The sequence below is a fragment of the Trichomycterus rosablanca genome, chromosome 2 (assembly GCF_030014385.1).
Source record: "Trichomycterus rosablanca isolate fTriRos1 chromosome 2, fTriRos1.hap1, whole genome shotgun sequence".
NCBI lineage: Eukaryota > Metazoa > Chordata > Actinopteri > Siluriformes > Trichomycteridae > Trichomycterus > Trichomycterus rosablanca.
The window spans coordinates 61,514,297-61,540,943 of record NC_085989.1 but is presented as its reverse complement, the minus strand read 5'-3'; the positions used below and the strand labels follow the sequence as shown (position 1 = coordinate 61,540,943).

Sequence of the window (26,647 nt, the reverse complement as noted above, 5' to 3'; positions counted from 1 at the left end):
GGAGTTTGGAAAGGCCTTAAAACCATCTCTGGCCACAAGAAGCCCGACTCCCAGGTGGTGGGGGACCAGAAGTGGGTGAACGACCTCAATTAGTTCTTCAACAGATTTGATTACTCACCTGTCCTTCCCCCTACACAGACATCACGTCTGAACACCCATTCTGAGGCACCACCAACATGCTGCCCTCCCCCGTCTCTCACACTCACGCCCTTATCACAGCCACCCCCCACTGGTTCATCTGCTGGCAACTTTAACTTTCCATTCACGCACTCCAACACCCAGCCCCCTTGCTCCAATCTGTCCTTCACAACAGCCCAGGTGAGGAATGAGCTGAAGAAAATCAAGGTGAAGAAAGCTGCGGGTCCAGATGGCATCAGTGCCAGGCTCCTCAAGTCCTGTGCAGATCAGCTGTGCGGGGTAGTCGAGCACATGTACAACTTGAGTCTGAAGCTGGGAAGAGTACCACAGCTGTGGAAAACATCTTGTGTGGTACCTGTGCCGAAAACGCAGGACCCAAAAGACCTCAACAGCTACAGGCCGGTGGCACTGACTTCACATTTGATGAAATCACTGGAGAGGCTGGTCCTTACCCATATCCGCCCATCCATGGACCCTCTTCAGTTTGCCTACCAGCCTGGCGTCGGGGTGGATGATGCCATCATCTACCTGTTACACGGAGCTCTTTCTCACCTGGAGAAACCTGGGAGCACTGTGAAAATCACCTTCTTCGATTTCTCCAGTGCTTTTAACACCATACGGCTGGGGCTCCTGAAGGACAAACTGGAACATGTTGGAGTGGACAGCCACCTGTCCAACTGGATACTGGATTACCTCACCAACCGACCACAGTATGTAAGGGCACGGGACTGTGTGTCTGATATGGTGGTCAGCAGCACAGGGGTTCCTCAGGGAATGGTCCTGGCACCGTTCCTCTTCACCCTGTACACGGCTGACTTCATGTACAGATCACCGGACTGTCACCTCCAGAAATTCTCTGATGACTCAGCGATTGTCGGACTTATAAACAATGACGAGGACAGCGAGTACAGAGAACTTATCCAGGACTTCGTGGACTGGTGTCTGCAGAATCACCTCCAGTTAAACGTGGGGAAGACCAAAGAACTGGTGGTGGATTTCCGCAGGTGCAGACCCACCTTGCCACCGGTGAACATCCAGGGAATGGACATTGAGAGAGTGGACTCTTATAAGTACCTGGGTGTTCATCTAAATAACAAACTGGACTGGTCAGTTAACACTACTGCACTTTATAAAAAAGGTCAGAGCAGACTCTACCTGCTTAGGCGACTGAGGTCATTTGGAGTGCGGGGGGCACTCCTGATGACTTTCTTTGATACAGTGGTGGCATCAGCCATCTTTTATGGAGTGGTATGTTGGGGCAGCAGCATCTCTACAGTGGACAGGAAGAGACTAGACAAACTCATTAAGAGGGCCAGCTCTGTCCTGGGGAGCCCCTTAGACCCAGTGCAGGTGGTGGGAGACAGAAGGATGTTAGCCAAGCTGGCATCCATGCTGGAGAACGACTCCCACCCCATGCATGAGACTCTGGCAGCACTGGGCAGCTCCTTCAGTGACCGGCTACTTCACCCCAAATGTGTGAAGGAGCGGTACCGCAGGTCCATCCTTCCTGATGCTGTTAGATTATACAACCAGCACTGTTCCAGACAGAGCACACACACTTTCAATTATTCATAACTATGTGCAACTGTTTCACAACTCCCCATGTGAAATTATTACAATGTGCAATATTTTTCCTATTTTTCCTATGTGCAATTATTTGTACAGTGGGGCCAAAAAGTATTTAGTCAGCCACTGATTGTGCAGGTTCCCCTACTTAGAAAGATGAGAGAGGTCTGTAATTTTAATCATAGCTACACTTTAACTATGAGAGACAAAATGAGAAAAAAAATCCAGGAAATCACATTGTAGGATTTTTAAAGAATTTATTTGTAAATTATGGTGGAAAATAAGTATTTGGTCACCCACAAACAAGCAAGATTTCTGGCTCTCACAGACCTGTAACTTCTTCTTTAAGAAGCTCTTCTGTCCTCCACTCGTTACCTGTATTAATGGCACCTGTTTGACCTTGTTATCTGTATAAAAGACACCTGTCCACAGCCTCAAACAGTCAGACTCCAAACTCAACCATGGCCAAGACCAAAGAGCTGTCGAAGGACACCAGGAAGAAAATTGTAGACCTGCACCAGGCTGGGAAGAGTGAATCTTCAATAGGCAAGCAGGTTGGTGTGAATAAATCAACTGAGGGAGCAATTGTAAGAAAATGGAAGACATACAAGACCATTGATAATCTCCCTCGATCTGGGGCCCCACGCAAGATCTCATCCCGTGGGGTCAAAATGATCATGAGAACGGTGAGCAAAAATCCCAGAACTACACGGAGGGACCTGATGAATGACCTGCAGAGAGCTGGGACCAAAGTAACAAAGGCTACCATCAGTAACACACTACGCCGAGAGGGACTCAAATCCTGCAGTGCCAGGCGTGTCCCCCTGCTTAAGCCAGTACATGTCCAGGCCTGTCTGAAGTTTACCAGAGAGCATATGGATGATCCAGAAGAGGATTGGGACAATATCATGTGGTCAGATGAAACCAAAATGGAACTGTTTGGTAAAAACTCAACTCGGAGGAAGAAGAATGCTTAGTTGCATCCCAAGAACACCATACCTACTGTGAAGCATGGGGGTGGAAACATCATGCTTTGGGGCTGTTTTTCTGCAGAGGGGACAGGACGACTGATCCGTGTGTTAAAGGAAGAATGAACGGGGTCATGTATCGTGAGATTTTAAGCCAAAACCTCCTTCCATCAGTGAGAGCATTGAAGATGGAACGTGGCTGGGTCTTCCAGCATGACAATGACCCCAAACACACCGCTCGGGCAACGAAGGAGTGGCTCCGTAAAAAGCATTTCAAGGTCCTGGAGTGGCCTAGCCAGTCTCCAAACCTCAACCCCATAGAAAATTTGTGGAGGGAGTTGAAAGTCCTTGTTGCCCAGCAACAGCCCCAAAACATCACTGCTCTAGAGGAGATCTGCATGGAGGAATGGGCCAAAATACCAGCTACAGTGTGTGCAAACCTGGTGAAGACTTACAGGAAACGTTTCACCTCTGTCATCGCCAACAAAGGTTATGTTACAAAGTATTGAGTTGAACTTTTGTTATTGACCAAATACTTATTTTCCACCATAATTTACAAATAAATTCTTTAAAAATCCTACAATGTGATTTCCTGGATTTTTTTTTCTCATTTTGTCTCTCATAGTTGAAGTGTACCTATGATGAAAATTACAGACCTCTCTCATCTTTCTAAGTAGGAGAACCTGCACAATCAGTGGCTGACTAAATACTTTTTGGCCCCACTGTAATTATTTGTAAATACTTTTCAGAGTTTTTTCTTGACATTATTATTATTATTATTATACATTGTTCTTCATATTGTCTATCTTTTTATGCTGAGTGCTGTACTGTCCCTTTGCTGCTGCAATGATGTGAATTTCCCCACTGTGGGACTACTAAAGGATTATCTTATCCTAGATCATTTAACACTTTTATGAGAGCCGTTTCAGTGCTGTGGTGAGCTCGAAAGCACTTGAATTAAAAAAACTGCTGACTTGACTGTAAACAACTTTCTCAATGATCTTGGCTATGAAAGGAAGATTTGAGACCGGCCTGTAGTTGTTTAACACAAACGCATCCAGAGTTCTCTTTTTTAGGAGTGGCTTAATGGCAGCTGTTTTCAGTGACTTTGGGAAAACGCCTGATGCTAGTGAGCCATTAACTATTTGTTGCAAATCAGTTTTTACAGAGTTAAAAATAGTTTTAAAAAATTCAGATGGCAGCATGTCGAGACAACATGTCGATGAGTTAAGATGCTGAACTGTTTTCTCCAGTGTTTTTTGGTTTATTGTATTAAACTGTGACATAATAGTCATGTTATTTTTAGGTGTCTGTAGGGGCGGCATGGTTTCATCGTTTGACTGTGTGGCGTTGATGGTCAGTCTAATAGTTTTGATTTTTTCACAAAAGAAATGAGCAAACTCATTACATTTCTCTGTGGACAGAAGTTCTGGCATGATATGTTTTGGAGGATTTGTAAGCTTGTCGACCACGTTGAATAGAGTGCGGGTGTTGTTGATGTTCCTGTTAATGATCTTAGAGAAGTGCAGCTGTCTAGCCCTGCATAACTCCGAGTTAAAACTACAAAGGCTTTGCTTATAGAGATCATAGTGGATTTGAAGTTTAGTTTTCCTCCACTTACGTTCAGCTCTCCTGCATTCTCTTTTCAGAGCTATTACCATCATTGTGTTACGCCATGGTGCTTTCTGTTTGCTCTGGATGTGTCATGGTATGGGGGTGTGTCAGTACCAGGGTGTATCATGGTATGGGGGCGTGTCAGTACCAGGGTTTATCATGGTATGAGGGCGTATCAGTACCAGGGTGTGTCATGGTATGGGGGTGTGTCAGTACCAGGGTTTATCATGGTATGGGGGTGTATCAGTACCAGGGTGTATCATGGTATGGGGGTGTGTCAGTACCAGGGTTTATCATGGTATGGGGGTGTATCAGTACCAGGGTTTATCATGGTATGTGGGTGTGTCAGTACCAGGGTGTGTCATGGTATGGGGGTGTGTCAGTACCAGGGTGTGTCATGGTATGGGGGTGTATCAGTACCAGGGTGTGTCATGGTATGGGGGTGTGTCAGTACCAGGGTGTGTCATGGTATGGGGGTGTGTCAGTACCAGGGTTTATCATGGTATGGGGGTGTGTCAGTACCAGGGTGTATCATGGTATGGGGGTGTGTCAGTACCAGGGTGTATCATGGTATGAGGGTGTTTCAGTACCAGGGTGTATCATGGTATGGGGGGTGTCAGTACCAGGGTGTATCATGGTATGGGGGTTTGTCAGTACCAGGGTGTATCATGGTATGGGGTGTGTCAGTACCAGGGTGTATCATGGTATGGGGGTGTATCAGTACCAGGGTGTATCATGGTATGGGGGTGTATCAGTACCAGGGTGTATCATGGTATGGGGGCGTGTCAGTACCAGAGTCTGTCATGGTATGGGGGTGTATCAGTACCAGAGTGTATCATGGTATGAGGGTGTTTCAGTACCAGGGTGTATCATGGTATGGGGGTGTGTCAGTACCAGGGTGTATCAAGGTATGGGTTGTGTCAGTACCAGAGTGTATCATGGTATGGTAGTGTGTCAGTACCAGGGTGTATCATGGTATGGTGGTGTGTCAGTACCAGAGTGTATCATGGTATGGTGGTGTGTCAGTACCAGGGTGTATCATGGTATGGTGGTGTGTCAGTACCAGGGTGTATCAAGGTATGGTGGTGTGTCAGTACCAGAGTGTATCATGGTATGGTGGTGTGTCAGTACCAGGGTGTATCAAGGTATGGTGGTGTGTCAGTACCAGAGTGTATCATGGTATGTTGGTGTGTCAGTACCAGGGTGTATCATGGTATGTTGGTGTGTCAGTACCAGAGTGTATCATGGTATGGTGGTGTGTCAGTACCAGGGTGTATCAAGGTATGGTGGTGTGTCAGTACCAGAGTGTATCATGGTATGGTGGTGTGTCAGTACCAGGGTGTATCAAGGTATGGTGGTGTGTCAGTACCAGAGTGTATCATGGTATGTTGGTGTGTCAGTACCAGGGTGTATCATGGTATGGTGGTGTGTCAGTACCAGAGTGTATCATGGTATGTTGGTGTGTCAGTACCAGAGTGTATCATGGTATGGTGGTGTGTCAGTACCAGGGTGTATCAAGGTATGGTGGTGTGTCAGTACAAGGGTGTATCATGGTATGGGGGTGTGTCAGTACAAGGGTGTTTCATGGTATGGGGGCGTATCAGTACCAGGGTGTATCATGGTATGGGGGTGTGTCAGTACCAGAGTGTATCATGGTATGGTGGTGTGTCAGTACCAGAGTCTGTCATGGTATGGGGGTGTGTCAGTACCAGGGTGTATCATAGTATGGGGGCGTGTCAGTACCAGAGTCTGTCATGGTATGGGGGTGTGTCAGTACCAGAGTGTATCATGGTATGGGGGTGTGTCAGTACCAGAGTGTATCATGGTATGGGGGTGTGTCAGTAACAGGGTGTATCATGGTATGAGGGTGTTTCAGTACCAGGGTGTATCATAGTATGGGGGCGTGTCAGTACCAGGGTGTGTCATGGTATGTGGGTGTGTCAGTACCAGGGTGTATCATGGTGTGGGATTGTGTCAGTACCAGGGTGTATCATGGTATGTGGGTGTGTCAGTACCAGGGTGTATCATGGTATGTGCGTGTGTCAGTACCAGGGTGTATCATGGTATGGGGGTGTGTCAGTACCAGGGTGTATCATGGTGTGGGATTGTGTCAGTACCAGGGTGTATCATGGTATGTGGGTGTGTCAGTACCAGGGTGTATCATGGTATGTGCGTGTGTCAGTACCAGGGTGTATCATGGTATGGGGGTGTGTCAGTACCAGGGTGTATCATGGTGTGGGATTGTGTCAGTACCAGGGTGTATCATGGTATGTGGGTGTGTCAGTACCAGGGTGTATCATGGTATGGGGGTGTGTCAGTACCAGGGTGTATCATGGTATGGGGTGTGTCAGTACCAGGGTGTATCATGGTATGGGGGTGTGTCAGTACTAGGGTGTATCATGGTATGGGGGCGTGTCAGTACCAGGGTGTATCATGGTATGGGGGTGTGTCAGTACTAGGGTGTATCATGGTATGGGGGCGTGTCAGTACCAGGGTGTATCATGGTATGGGGGTGTGTCAGTACCAGGGTGTATCATAGTATGGGGGCGAGTCAGTACCAGGGTGTGTCATGGTATGGGGGTGTGTCAGTACCAGGGTGTATCATGGTATGGGGGTGTGTCAGTACCAGGGTGTGTCATGGTATGGGGGTTTGTCAGTACCAGGGTGTATCATGGTATGGGGTGTGTCAGTACCAGGGTGTATCATGGTATGGGGGTGTGTCAGTACCAGGGTGTATCATGGTATGGGGGTGTGTCAGTACCAGGGTCTGTCATGGTATGGGGGTGTGTCAGTACCAGGGTGTATCATGGTATGGGGGTGTGTCAGTACCAGGGTGTATCATGGTATGGGGGTGTGTCAGTACCAGGGTGTGTCATGGTATGGGGGTTTGTCAGTACCAGGGTGTATCATGGTATGGGGTGTGTCAGTACCAGGGTGTATCATGGTATGGGGGTGTGTCAGTACCAGGGTGTGTCATGGTATGGGGGTGTGTCAGTACCAGGGTGTATCATGGTATGGGGGTGTGTCAGTACCAGGGTGTGTCATGGTATGGGGGTGTGTCAGTACCAGGGTGTATCATGGTATGGGGTGTGTCAGTACCAGGGTGTATCATGGTATGGTGGTGTGTCAGTACCAGGGTGTATCATGGTATGGGGGTGTGTCAGTACCAGGGTGTGTCATGGTATGGGGGTTTGTCAGTACCAGGGTGTATCATGGTATGGGGTGTGTCAGTACCAGGGTGTATCATGGTATGGGGGTGTGTCAGTACCAGGGTGTATCATGGTATGGGGGTGTGTCAGTACCAGGGTCTGTCATGGTATGGGGGTGTGTCAGTACCAGGGTGTATCATGGTATGGGGGTGTGTCAGTACCAGGGTGTATCATGGTATGGGGGTGTGTCAGTACCAGGGTGTGTCATGGTATGGGGGTTTGTCAGTACCAGGGTGTATCATGGTATGGGGTGTGTCAGTACCAGGGTGTATCATGGTATGGGGGTGTGTCAGTACCAGGGTGTGTCATGGTATGGGGGCGTGTCAGTACCAGAGTGTATCATGGTATGGGGGTGTGTCAGTACCAGGGTGTATCATGGTATGGGGGTGTGTCAGTACCAGGGTGTATCATGGTATGGGGGTGTGTCAGTACCATGGTGTATCATGGTATGGGGGTGTATCAGTGCCCTTGGTAAAGGTCATTTACACTCTGTGATGCAGCATTAATACAGAAAAGTATGTTGAGATCTTAGAGGAACATCTGCTGGCTTCAACACGTCGTCTTTTCCAGGGACGTCCAGCATTTTTCAACAAGACGATGCAAATCCACCTGCTGCACTTGTTACAAAGGCGTAGCTTTGGAAGAAGAGGGTACGGGTACTGGACCGGCCTGCCTGCAGTCCTGACCTGTACCCAATAGAGAACATGTGGAGGATGTTGAAACGACGAAGACCCCCCGTACTGCTGCACATCTTAAGACGTGTTTGTAGGAAGAACGAGACACAATAAAAGCTGAAACATTAAATCACTCGCTCTCCTCGGTGCCAAAACCTCTTTTAAGTGGTGAAAAGGAACGACAACATTACAGAGAGGTAAATGCTTTACTGTCCCAACTGTTTTTGGAATGTGTTGCAGGTCTGAAATGCAGGAATGGATGTTTATTAATAAATGAAATGGAGTTGAGCAGATAAAACATGAAATATCTCAGCTTCAACCTGTCTGACATCAAATAAAAGTCAAAGTCAATGTAAGAAACTCTGTGTTTTTATTATATTTACATTTTCCATCCTGTCCCAACTTTTTCTGATTTGGGGTTGTAGTTCCACCAAGCTGAAGTCCATTCACTTCACCTTATCATCTCACCATTTATTCTAATGGAAGTTTATTAGTATTGTAATGAACTGACTAAAGGAACAGAGATTGGGTAGAATGGTGGAGCAGAACCTGGGCTGATTGAAGGTGAGCAGTACAGATAATATAAAAGGACTTTTTGGGATGAGGGGAGTTTTTTTTGTTTGGAGCGCTATGTCGGCAGACTGTAGAGACTGATGAAGAGTGCCGGAGTCGACGACGGGTCAACGAGAACTGGTGAAAGTAAAGACTGTGAGTCGTTGGTGAAGGCACGGGGAGATTTCTGGACCACGTGAGACACCGTGTTGAGGCTGGCTGCGGTTGAACTCTTGAGAATCTGGATATCGAGTCAGTCTGCTCCTTTTTAGTGGGACGATTAGTGGGGGTTTGTGGGGGTTTGTGTGGTTCTGCTTATGTTCAGTTATTCAGTATTTCCCTCATGGTTAAGAACTGAGTAGATTCATTTGTAAAATTTAAATTTAGTGTTGGATGGTCGTCCTCTTATTCCATTTTTTATCTCTGGGCTTAAGCCAGTATGTTTTATTTGCTTAATAAAGTTTCCCAGTGTGTGATTTATTTAATATACAGAGTCAAAAGTCACAGGACACAAAAGTCTCCGGACACTCTTTTATTTCAGAAACGAAAGGGAAAATGATATGATATGAAATAAAAGAGTGTCCTGAGACTTTTGACTCACCCTGTATATTGCCTGGTTATTATCGTGAATTGCCAGACCTGACCGGGTTAACAAAGGTGGCGGCAGTGCTACGCTATTGTAGTAAAAAAGTTCACCAGAGACACTACAGTATTCTAAATGCTGTTAGCAGTACTCTGATTTTGTGTTGTGCTGCCTGTGCACTGTGAAACAGACCTTTGGTGGTGAAGAGTGAAAAACAATCACACAGAGATCATTTATGTTTCAGTAGCATCATTTTTTCAGAATCCTGCATCTAATCATTCAAATATTTAAATTGTATATTCATATAGCTGCTTTGATATAGGTTTCACCCCTGCTGATCATTGTGTTCTGCATACAAGATTTAGCACAATTTTTACAACTGGGACAGGCACTAAGGGCACAAGTGCAAACCCTCAACCCCTACAGCCAATCACATCTGTATAGATGTCCGACCAGCTGATAGCACGGCTTAGATTGGAACCCTGGATGGCTGTTTGTTGTATTTGACTTCAGATGATTTTATTGTGTTAAAACTGTACAGTACATAAATAAAGTATTAAGCTGATCTAAAGTGCACGTTTAAACGTTTTACTGCAGAATGTTCATGTTAGTTAAAGCTCTGAGTTATGCTATAATTGTAATGAGGGTGTGTTGGTATTAGCAGGTGTAACTGGTATGTGGAAGAACCTGCAGAAAATCTTGTGTGTTTTGTGTACCACTTTATTTGTATTGGTACATTGTGTATTTTTGTGATGCTAAAGCTCTGCTATGCATTAAATGCTGGGTGTGTTTTGTCACATTTAAACAGGTATTGTTGTAATGTTTGTTTTTATAATGCTGAATGTGGGTGAGCCTTTACAGAATGATGGGTGTGTTTTGTGTACCATTTAGTGCTGCATTATGTGATTTGTATTGCTAAGCTTTACAGAATGATGGGTGTGTTTTGTGTTACATTTAGCGCTGCATTATGTCATTTGTATTGCTAAGCTTTACAGAATGATGGGTGTGTTTTGTGTTACATGTAGTGCTGCATTATGTGATTTGTATTGCTAAGCTTTGCTGAATGTGGCGAGCCTTTACTGAATGATGGGTGTGTACTGTATGTTGTATTATTTATACTGCTTTTGTTGCATTGTAATGTTGTGATGCTAAAGTTATGCTAGGCGAGCCTGCTGGGTGTGTTTTGTGTACCATTTTCTTTGTACTGGTACATTGTGTATATTTGTGATACTAAAGATTTTAATGTAAAGCACTTTGGATGACTCACGTCTTTTAAATGTGCTATAGAAATAAAGGTGACTTGACTTAAAACTCTGCTATGCATTAAATGCTGGGTGTGTTTTGTGTACCAGTTATACTGGTACTGTTGCACTGTGTGTTTTGTAATGTCAGAGCTAAATATAGAAGAACCTGAACAGAAAGCTGGGTGTGTGCATCCATACCATAACTATGTCAGTATATAAGATAAAATATGATACGATAAGATAAAATCCTTTATTAATCCACATGGTAAATATAGTTAGAGAAAATAAAGAGTAGAATATGTAGTTACTATTATTCAGCAGTAGGACAAATTTCAGCTATACAGGAAGACTATATATACAATATATTTATATGTGTGTAGTATGTAATGTAAAGTCTAATGCAGGGGAAAGGTGAAGGAAAGGGGTGGGGGGGAGATCTTGAGATATTGGGGTGTTTGGGCTGCTAATCAGTGTGAGGACAGTCTGTGTATTCTGCTATTGTTATGCAGTCTGATGGCAGTTGGCACAAAAGAACATCTGAAGCGCTCTGTCTTGCTCTTCGGTGGAATTAGTCTATGACTGAATAAACTACCCAGCTGCCATAGTTCCTCATTGAGAGGGTGAGAAGGATTATCCAGGATGACCCTGACTTTGTCCTTAGTTCTCCTCTCACATACCACCTCCAGACTGTCCAGCTGTAGACCCACAACAGAACTGGCTTTCCTGACCAGCTCATTTAGTTTATTGGCATCTCCAGCCTTGATGCCACCACCCCAGCACACCACAGCAAAATAGAGGGCACTGGCAACCACAGACTGATAAAAAGCCTCCAGCTGTCTGTTACACACATTAAAAGACTTCAGCCTCCTCAGAAAAAACAGTCTACTCTGTCCTTTCCTATAGATGGCATCAGTGTTATGTTTCCAGTCCAGTTTGTTGTTTATACTGTGTGTTGCTCCAAAACCTGGATGTACCTTTCAGTATTAATGGTGCCTTCACAGATGTGCAGGTTACCCATGCCATGGGCACTAACACACCCCCATACCATCAGAGATGCTGGCTTTTGAACTTAGCGCTGATAACAATCCGGACAGTCCTTTTCCTCTTTGGCCCGGAGGACACGGCGTCCATGATTTCCAAAAATAATTTGAAATGTCGGTTCATCTCAGATGAGCTCGGGCCCAGAGAAGCCGGCGGTGTTTCTATGTGTTGTTGATATTTGGCTTTCACTGTGCATGGTAGAGTTTTAACTTGCACTTGTAGATGGAGCGACGAACTGTGTTCACTGACGATGGTTTTCTGAAGTGTTCCTGAGCCCATGTGGTAATATCCATTACAGAATGATGTGGGTTTTTAATGCAGTGCCGCCTGAGGGATCGAAGGTCACGGGCATTCAATGTTGGTTTTCGGCCTTGCCGCTTACTTGCACAGATTTCTCCAGATTCTCTGAATATTTTGATGATATTATGGACTGTAGATGATGAAATCCCTAAATTCCTTGCAATTGCACGTTGATAAACATTGTTCTTAAACTGTTGGACTATTTGCTCACGCAGTTGTTTACAAAGTGGTGAACCTCGCCCCATCCTTGCTTGTGAACGACTGAGCCTTTCGGGGATGCTCCCTTTATACCCAATCATGACACTCACCTGTTTCCAGTTAACCTGTTCACCTGTGGAATGTTCCAAACAGGTGTTTTTGAGCATTCCTCAACTTTCCCAGTCTTTTGTTGCCCCTGTCCCAACTTCTTTGGAACGTGTTGCAGGCATCAAAGTAAAAAAGAGTGAATATTTGCAATAAATCAATAAAATTTATCCATTTGAACATTAAATATATTGTCTATGTAGTGTATTCAATTGAATATGGGTTGAAAAGGATTTGCAAATCATCGTATTCTGTTTTTATTTATGTTTTACACAACGTCCCAACTTCATTGGAATTGGGGTTGTATAACATCATTCCTAACACTACATCTCCAGTCACACACAGTATTAATATAGAAACGATACATAAAAGTAAACTAATACTGCAGCAATCAGATCCTGATTCAGGTCACTGGAATTCCAGATGTGTGTGTGTGCGTGCGTGCGTGCGTGCGTGCGTGTGTGTGATTTTTGATTTACATACAGAATTGGAGGAAGTAACTCATCTTTATGTGCGGGTCGGTCCTGGGGCTAGTAAGACTCCGGCCACTAGGGGTCAACAGTGAGCCGTCAATCAGGTCTAAAGCACAACACCTGTGCACAGGTCTATAAAGAGGAGCAAACAGCAGTCAGAACTTGCTGGGTCTTTGTCTCACGCTGAGCAAACACAAGCAGAGGGGATTGTGGGTAGAGGACAGAGATTTCACCCTCACCTTCCTTCTCTCTTCTCTCGCTTCAAGTTTCTCTCTCTTACAGAAGAAGAAGAAAATAATAAATAAATAAATGGTTTCCACAAAGTTGAATCAGTTCATCTGGACACAAGTTTGTTGTAGAGATACGTTTTGTCACTCAATCCAAATGACTTCTTCAGTCTGTGCAGAAGAAGACTGAAGAAGTCATTTGGATTGAGTGACAAAACGTATCTCTACAACAAACTTGTGTCCAGATGAACTGATTCAACTTTGTGGATTTGTGTACCTGGATTATTGAGCATGCATCAACAAATAAATGGTTTCTTCTCTTAGTTGATCTGGTGTAGTTCTGCTCTTCTGGTGGAGAAGCTTTTGTTATAATTTCCTCTTTTCCTCATGAAACTGGAGCTGCTCAGTGTTTCCCCTCACAGTCTTTGTTCTCAGTTTCCCCTGAAAACATTCCCCCAAAGCGGGTGGGTTTATGTGTTTGCCATTGCATTACTCCAAATTTCTAAAGCAAAAATAAAAAAATAAAAACAACATAAGTAATAGAGTAGGTATTCTTCGTGATCACAGTAGTGTCATTTGAAAACAATTTGATTTGCTAATTTTATTGATCCTCAAATAGTGGTCTGTACACAACCAAATTGACATTTTACATAAGTTTGTCATACCATAAATTCAAAATCCTACAGTATAATTGTCCCAAGGTAACATGGTAAATACTAGAGTAAGTGTTTTTCATGAAATTATGAGTGGCACTTGATAACAATTTGATTAGTTAATTTTATTAATCTTCAACAATTGGTCTGTAGAAAACAGAATTGACACTTTACACAAGTGTGTTATCACATTACTCCAAAGTCCTACAGTAAAAATGTCCCAAAATCACACCATGAGTACTAGAGTAAGTGTTCTTTATGACAATATGGGTGGCACTTGATAACAATTTGATTTGTTAATTTCATTGTATTGATCTTAAAATAGCGGTCTGTACACAAACAAATACACACTTTTTTTATAAAAGAGGTCTGAATTTCTAACTTTTTAGATTGCTCTATATATAGATTGTAACACGTTTGTTTCTGCTACACTTTATGTGCATCAGAACTCCGTAGTAATGTATATTAAGCTGTAAAAAGATGATTTCATCTTGGCAGCTGTATTACCGTATAATACGGTTTAGACGCGCAGTAAGAAATGAAGTGTAGGTAGCGTGAGCGAGCTTTTTTAAAGTGCAGATGGCGTGATCGCTGTGATTATATGCGGAGGTAAAATGTAGGATGGACGTCCAGCGTTCGCTTCCTCTGTCTCTGAGAGAATGTGAAGTTGGCGGGCGACTTCTAGAAGACTGTCTAACACAGTTAGGTCAATGTCCACATCCATATCAGCACTGAGCTGAACTAAACCATCAGTTACTCTTTCCAGACCAAATAGAAGGTAGTCATTTGGCGCGTGGCTCTCAAAATCATTCGCTAATGATCTTAAATCATTTGCAATGACTCGTAAAAAAAATCGCCATCAGTAACACAGGACTGCTTAAAATGAATGAACATCGACAACTTGTTGCTTGTTGCTAGTTAAGCGCAACGCTAGCAATGCACCAGCCTGGAACGCAGCCGCTGTATAGAGCCAAGGCATTAGTAGTAGAGTCGAATCGATTGCAACTCACTAACCAATCCTGCTGTAGAGTGAGGATAGGACCGCCTACCTTATTAACATACAGACACAGAAATACAGAAATAAATAAATGCAGAAATGTGAAAATACAGAAATAAATAAATAAATGCAGAAATGTGGAAATACAGAAATAAATAAAAGCAGAAATGTGGAAATACAGAAATAAATAAATTGTGAAATGTGGAAAAAACTAAATAAATGTATAAATACAGAAATAAATAAATGTAGAAATACAGAAACAGCCCAAATAAAATCTGATGTATGGAAATATAGAAATAGATTCAAGCCATTTATTTAAATATGTCCTTTTTCATGACGAAAATGTATTTATTAGTTTATTTATTTATTTATTGCATTATTTATTTGTGCATTTATTTATTTATACTTATGTCTTTTTTCGTCCTCCATACTAGCTGGCTTCAAGTGTTCTGTTTCTATATTTAGAACATTATGATTTCTCAGATTATAGAAAACAAGGGTGATATGATACTGATAGAGATGTAAGTCTTCTTATTTATCAGAAGATATACGCTATTTGTCATATACACATATACAGTACAATTAAATTATTTCTTCACATATCCCAGCTTGTTTTAGAAAGCTGGGGTCAGAGCGCAGGGTCAGCCATCGTACGGCGCCCCTGGAGCAGATAGGGTTAAGGGTCTTTGTCAAGGACCCAACAGTGGCTGCATAGCAAAGCTTGGATTTGAACAGCCAATCTTCCGGTTGATAGCCCATGTATCCCATGTGTAAGTATTACATGCTGTTATTCATCAAACACATTAAAATAAATGATACATATTAAACATTTATAATATATGAATTTATTTATTATCTTTACCACCACCAGGACAGAATTATTACCGTGAATGCTAATGTAAAGCTAATGCTAACTAGAACAGCTAAGAAAAAGAAACCAAAAATGTAAAAGCTACTAAAACAGTGAACAAGATAATATACAAAATAAAATACAAACATTAAATTCTAAAATAATTCTAGTTTATGCTGAAGAGGCTCAGAACGTGTGGAGAATAAAGGCGTGGCTGATTAGTTCCAGGTGGTAGAACTCAGGTGATTGGGGTTCGAGGGAAGGTGAAGCTGGTGTGAATGTTGTTGATTGTTGGCTGGGACTGAAGCTCATAAACTTCTTATAGTGTAGAAACTTCAGCTTAAATAAAACTAATCAACATTTCCATGTTATTGTAAATCAGAATCAGATCTTTGATCAGAATGTTGAAGATCTAGAACGTTAAATGTAAAATTCTATACTGTGAGTTTTATTTAGAATAATAAATGAATATAATGATGCAGTATGATGTATTAATTTGTACAATCCTGCTCAGCTTTCATGTTTTTCTCTTTTATTCTATAAAACGTTTCTCTCCACATTCACTAGTGAAAAGTTTAATGCACCAATTTTAATTCTTTTATATTTTAAACATATTTAAACAAACAGAACATTAAACAAAACGTGACACTGTGGTATCCACCTCATTTCAGATGAGATTTTTCCTCTATAATAAATTCAGTAAATAAAGAGTTTTGTTCTTATTTCAGCTGCTCCTGTAATCAGGAATCACCACAGAGTTTCATTCTTTACTTTATACTTGATCTGGTACCATTTTAATAAGTGGACTCTACTTAATAATGTGTAATGCAGTGTTTTTATTTGGTTTCATAATAGTGAGTATAATAGTAGAGTGGGTAGGTGGGTGAGTAAATGGATGGCTGGATAGATAGACAAATGGAGAAAGAAAAACATCACTTTATTGATGTTGAGCTTTGGGATTTACTTCAATATACACTTGCTTATGTTATGCTGCTTATTTGTGACCATGCTTGTTGAGTGATTAAAAATAAACAGTTAAAATATCAAATGTACTTTGCAGGTTCTGTCAGGGTTTGCACCTCAGACAAATTGACATGATGCAAGATGGGATTGCAAGAAGCTCAATGACACTCTCCAAAATGGCCTTGATTCTACGGAAAGTTTACCACAATGCAATGAAACAACATACAAGGCAAAATAAACAGATGATTGGAGATGAAAGAGAATTTGCTGTCCTGGATGAAAGCAACTTTCGCCACAAACGAAAAGTGAGCAAATTACATTCATCTTATAGGCTACTTGATATATTCAACTTCATACCAGATGCCAAGAGTGCCACAAGGATGTTTGGTAACCAGAAAAGGTGACTTTGGTATTGTTTGTGGTGGTATCTAGATATTACTTGTCTGTCAGCAGAAAATCTTGCTTAATCTTCATGATTGCCCAAATAATTTGTTCCTAAAACTTACTTTGGTTCAGCTCAAAAGCCCTAAATGATTTTAACCCAACAAAATATTTTTATTCCAACAGTATGGTCGAGGGAGGTTTGCTCCAACCTGGAGGAGAAAGAAGTGGGTATTTGGTATTCTTGGCATAAAGAATAAACACCGGCATCCAGTTTTGCACCTTGTGAAGCGAAGGTCATGGCATCAGCTCATACCTATTGTTGTAAAACATGTGCGTCCAGGTACAACAATGATCAGTGATGAGTGGAGAGCTTATAGAGCTGCTTTGACAGATATCGGTTACACTCATTTTAGAGTTAACCATTCCCAGTGGTTTACAGATCCACAGACTGGAGCCCATACTCAACATCTTGAGAGGGCATGGTTGACCTACAAATCAAATATCTGGAGGCTAAGAGGTAATAGGACAGAGAAAATTCTTAAACAACACCTTTCACTCATTGAATGGACTCACTGGCTTGCGGATAAGCATAGGCATGGTACACTTGGCCGCTTGTTTAAAGACATTAGGCATTAGTTTCCTCTTTAAATATGCAGAGTAACTGACTAAACTACCCCCACCCCCATTTTCTTTTTTTATGTAAACGCAAAAAATAGCCTTGATCATCCCTGAACACTTTAAATGTTCATGTTTAAATGTTTATTTTTATATTTTGGAGAATAATTATAGTGCATTTATTTAAAAATCCATCCATGTATCCATTCATCCATCCACCCATACAGTGTATCACAAAAGTGAGTACACCCCTCACATTTCTGCAAATATTTTATTATATCTTTTCATGGGAAAACACTTTAGAAATAAAACTTGGATATAACTTAGAGTAGTCAGTGTACAACTTGTATAGCAGTGTAGATTTACTGTCTTCTGAAAATAACTCAACACACAGCCATTAATGTCTAAATGGCTGGCAACATAAGTGAGTACACCCCACAGTGAACATGTCCAAATTGTGCCCAAAGTGTCAATATTTTGTGTGACCACCATTATTATCAGGCACTGCCTTAACCCTCCTGGGCATGGAATTCACCAGAGCTGCACAGGTGAGCATGTGTGTGTAATGTGAGCATGTGTGTGTAATGTGTACATGGGTGTGTAATGTGTACATGTGTGTGTAATGTGTACATGTGTGTGTAATGTGTACATGTGTGTGTAATGTGCACATGTGTGTGTAATGTGTACATGTGTGTGTAATGTGAGCATGTGTGTGTAATGTGTACATGTGTGTGTAATGTGTACATGTGTGTGTAATGTGTGCATGTGTGTGCATGTGTGTGTAATGTGTACATGTGTGTGTAATGTGTGCATGTGTGTGTAATGTGAGCATGTGTGTGTAATGTGTGCATGTGTGTGCATGTGTGTGTAGTGTGTACATGTGTGTGTAATGTGTACATGTGTGTGTAATGTGTACATGTGTGTGTAATGTGTACATGTGTGTGTAATGTGTACATGTGTGTGTAATGTGTACATGTGTGTGTAATGTGTGCATGTGTGTGCATGTGTGTGTAGTGTGTACATGTGTGTGTAATGTGTGCATGTGTGTGTAATGTGTACATGTGTGTGTAATGTGTGCATGTGTGTGTAATGTGAGCATGTGTGTGTAATGTGTGCATGTGTGTGCATGTGTGTGTAATGTGTACATGTGTGTGTAATGTGTGCATGTGTGTGTAATGTGAGCATGTGTGTGTAATGTGTGCATGTGTGTGCATGTGTGTGTAATGTGTACATGTGTGTGTAATGTGTGCATGTGTGTGTAATGTGAGCATGTGTGTGTAATGTGTGCATGTGTGTGCATGTGTGTGTAGTGTGTACATGTGTGTGTAATGTGAGCATGTGTGTGTAATGTGTACATGTGTGTGTAATGTGTACATGTGTGTGTAGTGTGCATGTGTGTGTAATGTGTGCATGTGTGTGTAATGTGAGCATGTGTGTGTAATGTGTACATGTGTGTGTAATGTGAGCATGTGTGTGTAATGTGTACATGTGTGTGTAATGTGTACATGTGTGTGTGTAGTGTGTAATGTGTGCATGTGTGTGTAATGTGAGCATGTGTGTGTAATGTGTGCATGTGTGTGTAGTGTGACCATGTGTGTGTAATGTGTACATGTGTGTGTAATGTGAGCATGTGTGTGTAATGTGTGCATGTGTGTGTAATGTGTGCATGTGTGTGCATGTGTGTGTAGTGTGAACATGTGTGTAATGTGTGCATGTGTGTGTAATGTGAGCATGTGTGTGTAATGTGTGCATGTGTGTGCATGTGTGTGTAATGTGTACATGTGTGTGTAATGTGTACATGTGTGTGTAATGTGAGCATGTGTGTGTAATGTGTACATGTGTGTGTAATGTGAGCATGTGTGTGTAATGTGTACATGTGTGTGTAATGTGTACATGTGTGTGTAATGTGAGCATGTGTGTGTAATGTGTACATGGGTGTGTAATGTGTACATGTGTGTGTAATGTGAGCATGTGTGTGTAATGTGAGCATGTGTGTGTAATGTGTGCATGTGTGTGTAATGTGTACATGTGTGTGTAATGTGAGCATGTGTGTGTAATGTGTACATGTGTGTGTAATGTGTACATGTGTGTGTAATGTGAGCATGTGTGTGTAATGTGTGCATGTGTGTGTAATGTGAGCATGTGTGTGTAATGTGTGCATGTGTGTGTAATGTGTACATGTGTGTGTAATGTGTACATGTGTGTGTAATGTGTACATGTGTGTGTAATGTGTGTATGTGTGTGTAATGTGAGCATGTGTGTGTAATGTGTACATGTGTGTGTAATGTGTACATGTGTGTGTAATGTGTGTATGTGTGTGTAATGTGAGCATGTGTGTGTAATGTGAGCATGTGTGTGTAATGTGTGCATGTGTGTGTAATGTGTACATGTGTGTGTAATGTGAGCATGTGTGTGTAATGTGTACATGTGTGTGTAATGTGTACATGTGTGTGTAATGTGAGCATGTGTGTGTAATGTGTGCATGTGTGCATGTGTGTGTAGTGTGTACATGTGTGTGTAATGTGAGCATGTGTGTGTAATGTGAGCATGTGTGTGTAATGTGAGCATGTGTGTGTAATGTGTACATGTGTGTGTAATGTGTACATGTGTGTGTAATGTGTGCATGTGTGTGCATGTGTGTGTAGTGTGTACATGTGTGTGTAATGTGTGCATGTGTGTGTAATGTGAGCATGTGTGTGTAATGTGTGCATGTGTGTGCATGTGTGTGTAGTGTGTACATGTGTGTGTAATGTGTGCATGTGTGTGTAATGTGTACATGTGTGTGTAATGTGTACATGTGTGTGTAGTGTGCATGTGTGTGTAATGTGTGCATGTGTGTGTAATGTGTACATGTGTGTGTAATGTGAGCATGTGTGTGTAATGTGAGCATGTGTGTGTAATGTGTGCATGTGTGTGCATGTGTGTGTAGTGTGTACATGTGTGTGTAATGTGATCATGTGTGTGTAATGTGTACATGTGTGTGTAATGTGTACATGTGTGTGTAATGTGAGCATGTGTGTGTAATGTGTGCATGTGTGTGTAATGTGTACATGTGTGTGTAATGTGAGCATGTGTGTGTAATGTGTGCATGTGTGTGTAATGTGTACATGTGTGTGTAATGTGTGCATGTGTGTGTAATGTGAGCATGTGTGTGTAATGTGTACATGTGTGTGTAATGTGAGCATGTGTGTGTAATGTGAGCATGTGTGTGTAATGTGTACATGTGTGTGTAATGTGTACATGTGTGTGTAGTGTGCATGTGTGTGTAATGTGTGCATGTGTGTGTAATGTGTACATGTGTGTGTAATGTGTGCATGTGTGTGTAATGTGTACATGTGTGTGTAATGTGAGCATGTGTGTGTAATGTGAGCATGTGTGTGTAATGTGTACATGTGTGTGTAATGTGTACATGTGTGTGTAGTGTGCATGTGTGTGTAATGTGTGCATGTGTGTGTAATGTGTACATGTGTGTGTAATGTGTACATGTGTGTGTAATGTGTGCATGTGTGTGTAATGTGTACATGTGTGTGTAATGTGAGTATGTGTGTGTAATGTGTGCATGTGTGTGTAATGTGTACATGTGTGTGTAATGTGTACATGTGTGTGTAATGTGTGCATGTGTGTGTAATGTGTACATGTGTGTGTAATGTGAGTATGTGTGTGTAATGTGTGCATGTGTGTGTAATGTGTACATGTGTGTGTAATGTGTACATGTGTGTGTAATGTGTGCATGTGTGTGTAATGTGTACATGTGTGTGTAATGTGAGTATGTGTGTGTAATGTGTGCATGTGTGTGTAATGTGTGCATGTTTGTGTAATGTGTACATGTGTGTGTAATGTGAGTATGTGTGTGTAATGTGTGCATGTGTGTGTAATGTGTACATGTGTGTGTAATGTGTACATGTGTGTGTAATGTGTGCATGTGTGTGTAATGTGTACATGTGTGTGTAATGTGAGCATGTGTGTGTAATGTGTGCATGTGTGTGTAATGTGTGTGTAGTGTGTGTAATGTGTGTATGTGTGTGTAATGTGTGCATGTGTGTGTAATGCGTGCATGTCTGTGTAATGTGTGTATGTGTGTGCATGTGTATAATGTGTGTATGTGTGTGTAGTGTGAGCATGTGTGTGTAATGTGAGCATGTGTGTGTAATGAGTGTATGTGTGTGTAATGTGTGCATGTGTGTGTACTGTGAGCATGTGTGTGTACTGTGAGCATGTGTGTGTAATGTGTGCATGTGTGTGTAATGTGTACATGTGTGTGTAATGTGAGCATGTGTGTGTAATGTGAGCATGTGTGTGTAATGTGTACATGTGTGTGTAATGTGAGCATGTGTGTGTAATGTGTACATGTGTGTGTAATGTGTACATGTGTGTATAATGTGTGCATGTGTGTGTAATGTGTACATGTGTGTGTAATGTGTACATGTGTGTGTAATGTGTACATGTGTGTGTAATGTGAGCATGTGTGTGTAATGTGTGCATGTGTGTGTAGTGTGAGCATGTGTGTGTAATGTGTACATGTGTGTGTAATGTGAGCATGTGTGTGTAATGTGTGCATGTGTGTGTAGTGTGACCATGTGTGTGTAATGTGTACATGTGTGTGTAATGTGAGCATGTGTGTGTAATGTGTGCATGTGTGTGTAATGTGTGCATGTGTGTGCATGTGTGTGTAGTGTGTACATGTGTGTGTAATGTGTGCATGTGTGTGTAATGTGAGCATGTGTGTGTAATGTGTGCATGTGTGTGCATGTGTGTGTAATGTGTACATGTGTGTGTAATGTGTACATGTGTGTGTAATGTGAGCATGTGTGTGTAATGTGTACATGTGTGTGTAATGTGAGCATGTGTGTGTAATGTGAGCATGTGTGTGTAATGTGTGCATGTGTGTGCATGTGTGTGTAATGTGTACATGTGTGTGTAATGTGTACATGTGTGTGTAATGTGTACATGTGTGTGTAATGTGAGCATGTGTGTGTAATGTGTACATGTGTGTGTAATGTGTACATGTGTGTGTAATGTGAGCATGTGTGTGTAATGTGTACATGGGTGTGTAATGTGTACATGTGTGTGTAATGTGTGCATGTGTGCATGTGTGTGTAGTGTGTACATGTGTGTGTAATGTGAGCATGTGTGTGTAATGTGAGCATGTGTGTGTAATGTGAGCATGTGTGTGTAATGTGTACATGTGTGTGTAATGTGTACATGTGTGTGTAATGTGTACATGTGTGTGTAATGTGTGCATGTGTGTGCATGTGTGTGTAGTGTGTACATGTGTGTGTAATGTGTGCATGTGTGTGTAATGTGAGCATGTGTGTGTAATGTGTGCATGTGTGTGTAGTGTGTACATGTGTGTGTAATGTGTGCATGTGTGTGTAATGTGTACATGTGTGTGTAATGTGTACATGTGTGTGTAGTGTGCATGTGTGTGTAATGTGTGCATGTGTGTGTAATGTGTACATGTGTGTGTAATGTGTACATGTGTGTGTAGTGTGCATGTGTGTGTAATGTGTGCATGTGTGTGTAATGTGTACATGTGTGTGTAATGTGAGCATGTGTGTGTAATGTGTACATGTGTGTGTAATGTGTACATGTGTGTGTAGTGTGAGCATGTGTGTGTAATGTGAGCATGTGTGTGTAATGAGTGTATGTGTGTGTAATGTGTGCATGTGTGTGTACTGTGAGCATGTGTGTGTACTGTGAGCATGTGTGTGTAATGTGAGCATGTGTGTGTAATGTGTACATGTGTGTGTAATGTGTACATGTGTGTGTAATGTGTACATGTGTGTGTAATGTGAGCATGTGTGTGTAATGTGTGCATGTGTGTGTAGTGTGAACATGTGTGTGTAATGTGTACATGTGTGTGTAATGTGAGCATGTGTGTGTAATGTGTACATGTGTGTGTAATGTGAGCATGTGTGTGTAATGTGAGCATGTGTGTGTAATGTGAGCATGTGTGTGTAATGTGTACATGGGTGTGTAATGTGTACATGTGTGTGTAATGTGTACATGTGTGTGTAATGTGTGCATGTGTGTGTAATGTGTACATGTGTGTGTAATGTGAGCATGTGTGTGTAATGTGAGCATGTGTGTGTAATGTGTACATGTGTGTGTAATGTGTACATGTGTGTGTAGTGTGCATGTGTGTGTAATGTGTGCATGTGTGTGTAATGTGTACATGTGTGTGTAATGTGTACATGTGTGTGTAATGTGTGCATGTGTGTGTAATGTGTACATGTGTGTGTAATGTGAGTATGTGTGTGTAATGTGTGCATGTGTGTGTAATGTGTGCATGTGTGTGTACTGTGTACATGTGTGTGTAATGTGAGTATGTGTGTGTAATGTGTGCATGTGTGTGTAATGTGTACATGTGTGTGTAATGTGTACATGTGTGTGTAATGTGTGCATGTGTGTGTAATGTGTACATGTGTGTGTAATGTGAGTATGTGTGTGTAATGTGTGCATGTGTGTGTAATGTGTACATGTGTGTGTAATGTGTACATGTGTGTGTAATGTGTGCATGTGTGTGTAATGTGTACATGTGTGTGTAATGTGAGTATGTGTGTGTAATGTGTGCATGTGTGTGTAATGTGTGCATGTTTGTGTAATGTGTACATGTGTGTGTAATGTGAGTATGTGTGTGTAATGTGTGCATGTGTGTGTAATGTGTACATGTGTGTGTAATGTGTACATGTGTGTGTAATGTGTGCATGTGTGTGTAATGTGTACATGTGTGTGTAATGTGAGCATGTGTGTGTAATGTGTGCATGTGTGTGTAATGTGTGTGTAGTGTGTGTAATGTGTGTATGTGTGTGTAATGTGTGCATGTGTGTGTAATGCGTGCATGTCTGTGTAATGTGTGTATGTGTGTGCATGTGTATAATGTGTGTATGTGTGTGTAGTGTGAGCATGTGTGTGTAATGTGAGCATGTGTGTGTAATGAGTGTATGTGTGTGTAATGTGTGCATGTGTGTGTACTGTGAGCATGTGTGTGTACTGTGAGCATGTGTGTGTAATGTGTGCATGTGTGTGTAATGTGTACATGTGTGTGTAATGTGAGCATGTGTGTGTAATGTGAGCATGTGTGTGTAATGTGTACATGTGTGTGTAATGTGAGCATGTGTGTGTAATGTGTACATGTGTGTGTAATGTGTACATGTGTGTGTAATGTGTGCATGTGTGTGTAATGTGTACATGTGTGTGTAATGTGAGCATGTGTGTGTAATGTGTACATGTGTGTGTAATGTGTACATGTGTGTGTAATGTGTGCATGTGTGTGCATGTGTGTGTAATGTGTACATGTGTGTGTAATGTGAGCATGTGTGTGTAATGTGAGCATGTGTGTGTAATGTGTACATGTGTGTGTAATGTGAGCATGTGTGTGTAATGTGTACATGTGTGTGTAATGTGTACATGTGTGTGTAATGTGCACATGTGTGTGTAATGTGTACATGTGTGTGTAATGTGAGCATGTGTGTGTAATGTGTACATGTGTGTGTAATGTGTACATGTGTGTGTAATGTGTGCATGTGTGTGCATGTGTGTGTAATGTGTACATGTGTGTGTAATGTGTGCATGTGTGTGTAATGTGAGCATGTGTGTGTAATGTGTGCATGTGTGTGCATGTGTGTGTAGTGTGTACATGTGTGTGTAATGTGTACATGTGTGTGTAATGTGTACATGTGTGTGTAATGTGTACATGTGTGTGTAATGTGTACATGTGTGTGTAATGTGTACATGTGTGTGTAATGTGTGCATGTGTGTGCATGTGTGTGTAGTGTGTACATGTGTGTGTAATGTGTGCATGTGTGTGTAATGTGTACATGTGTGTGTAATGTGTGCATGTGTGTGTAATGTGAGCATGTGTGTGTAATGTGTGCATGTGTGTGCATGTGTGTGTAATGTGTACATGTGTGTGTAATGTGTGCATGTGTGTGTAATGTGAGCATGTGTGTGTAATGTGTGCATGTGTGTGCATGTGTGTGTAATGTGTACATGTGTGTGTAATGTGTGCATGTGTGTGTAATGTGAGCATGTGTGTGTAATGTGTGCATGTGTGTGCATGTGTGTGTAGTGTGTACATGTGTGTGTAATGTGAGCATGTGTGTGTAATGTGTACATGTGTGTGTAATGTGTACATGTGTGTGTAGTGTGCATGTGTGTGTAATGTGTGCATGTGTGTGTAATGTGAGCATGTGTGTGTAATGTGTACATGTGTGTGTAATGTGAGCATGTGTGTGTAATGTGTACATGTGTGTGTAATGTGTACATGTGTGTGTGTAGTGTGTAATGTGTGCATGTGTGTGTAATGTGAGCATGTGTGTGTAATGTGTGCATGTGTGTGTAGTGTGACCATGTGTGTGTAATGTGTACATGTGTGTGTAATGTGAGCATGTGTGTGTAATGTGTGCATGTGTGTGTAATGTGTGCATGTGTGTGCATGTGTGTGTAGTGTGAACATGTGTGTAATGTGTGCATGTGTGTGTAATGTGAGCATGTGTGTGTAATGTGTGCATGTGTGTGCATGTGTGTGTAATGTGTACATGTGTGTGTAATGTGTACATGTGTGTGTAATGTGAGCATGTGTGTGTAATGTGTACATGTGTGTGTAATGTGAGCATGTGTGTGTAATGTGTACATGTGTGTGTAATGTGTACATGTGTGTGTAATGTGAGCATGTGTGTGTAATGTGTACATGGGTGTGTAATGTGTACATGTGTGTGTAATGTGAGCATGTGTGTGTAATGTGAGCATGTGTGTGTAATGTGTGCATGTGTGTGTAATGTGTACATGTGTGTGTAATGTGAGCATGTGTGTGTAATGTGTACATGTGTGTGTAATGTGTACATGTGTGTGTAATGTGAGCATGTGTGTGTAATGTGTGCATGTGTGTGTAATGTGAGCATGTGTGTGTAATGTGTGCATGTGTGTGTAATGTGTACATGTGTGTGTAATGTGTACATGTGTGTGTAATGTGTACATGTGTGTGTAATGTGTGTATGTGTGTGTAATGTGAGCATGTGTGTGTAATGTGTACATGTGTGTGTAATGTGTACATGTGTGTGTAATGTGTGTATGTGTGTGTAATGTGAGCATGTGTGTGTAATGTGAGCATGTGTGTGTAATGTGTGCATGTGTGTGTAATGTGTACATGTGTGTGTAATGTGAGCATGTGTGTGTAATGTGTACATGTGTGTGTAATGTGTACATGTGTGTGTAATGTGAGCATGTGTGTGTAATGTGTGCATGTGTGCATGTGTGTGTAGTGTGTACATGTGTGTGTAATGTGAGCATGT

General features: G+C 41.8%; 1 protein-coding gene and 1 pseudogene across 1 annotated transcript in view; both read right to left on the bottom strand.

Moving 5' to 3' along the window:
• The window catches only part of LOC134303139 (GTPase IMAP family member 9-like), a 236,769-nt pseudogene that overhangs the window by 71,666 nt on the left and 138,456 nt on the right, over positions 1 to 26,647 (bottom strand).
• Positions 12,426 to 26,647, bottom strand: part of LOC134300605 (NACHT, LRR and PYD domains-containing protein 3-like) — a 109,599-nt gene continuing 95,377 nt past the window's right edge. The window contains exons 10-12 of the mRNA XM_062985125.1: positions 13,170 to 13,394; positions 12,905 to 12,940; positions 12,426 to 12,797 (exon numbers count right to left, since the gene is read on the bottom strand). Of these exons, the coding sequence (XP_062841195.1) occupies positions 13,382 to 13,394 (13 nt within the window). The 3' untranslated portion in view covers positions 12,426 to 12,797; positions 12,905 to 12,940; positions 13,170 to 13,381. The remainder of the gene's footprint in view (positions 12,798 to 12,904; positions 12,941 to 13,169; positions 13,395 to 26,647) is intronic.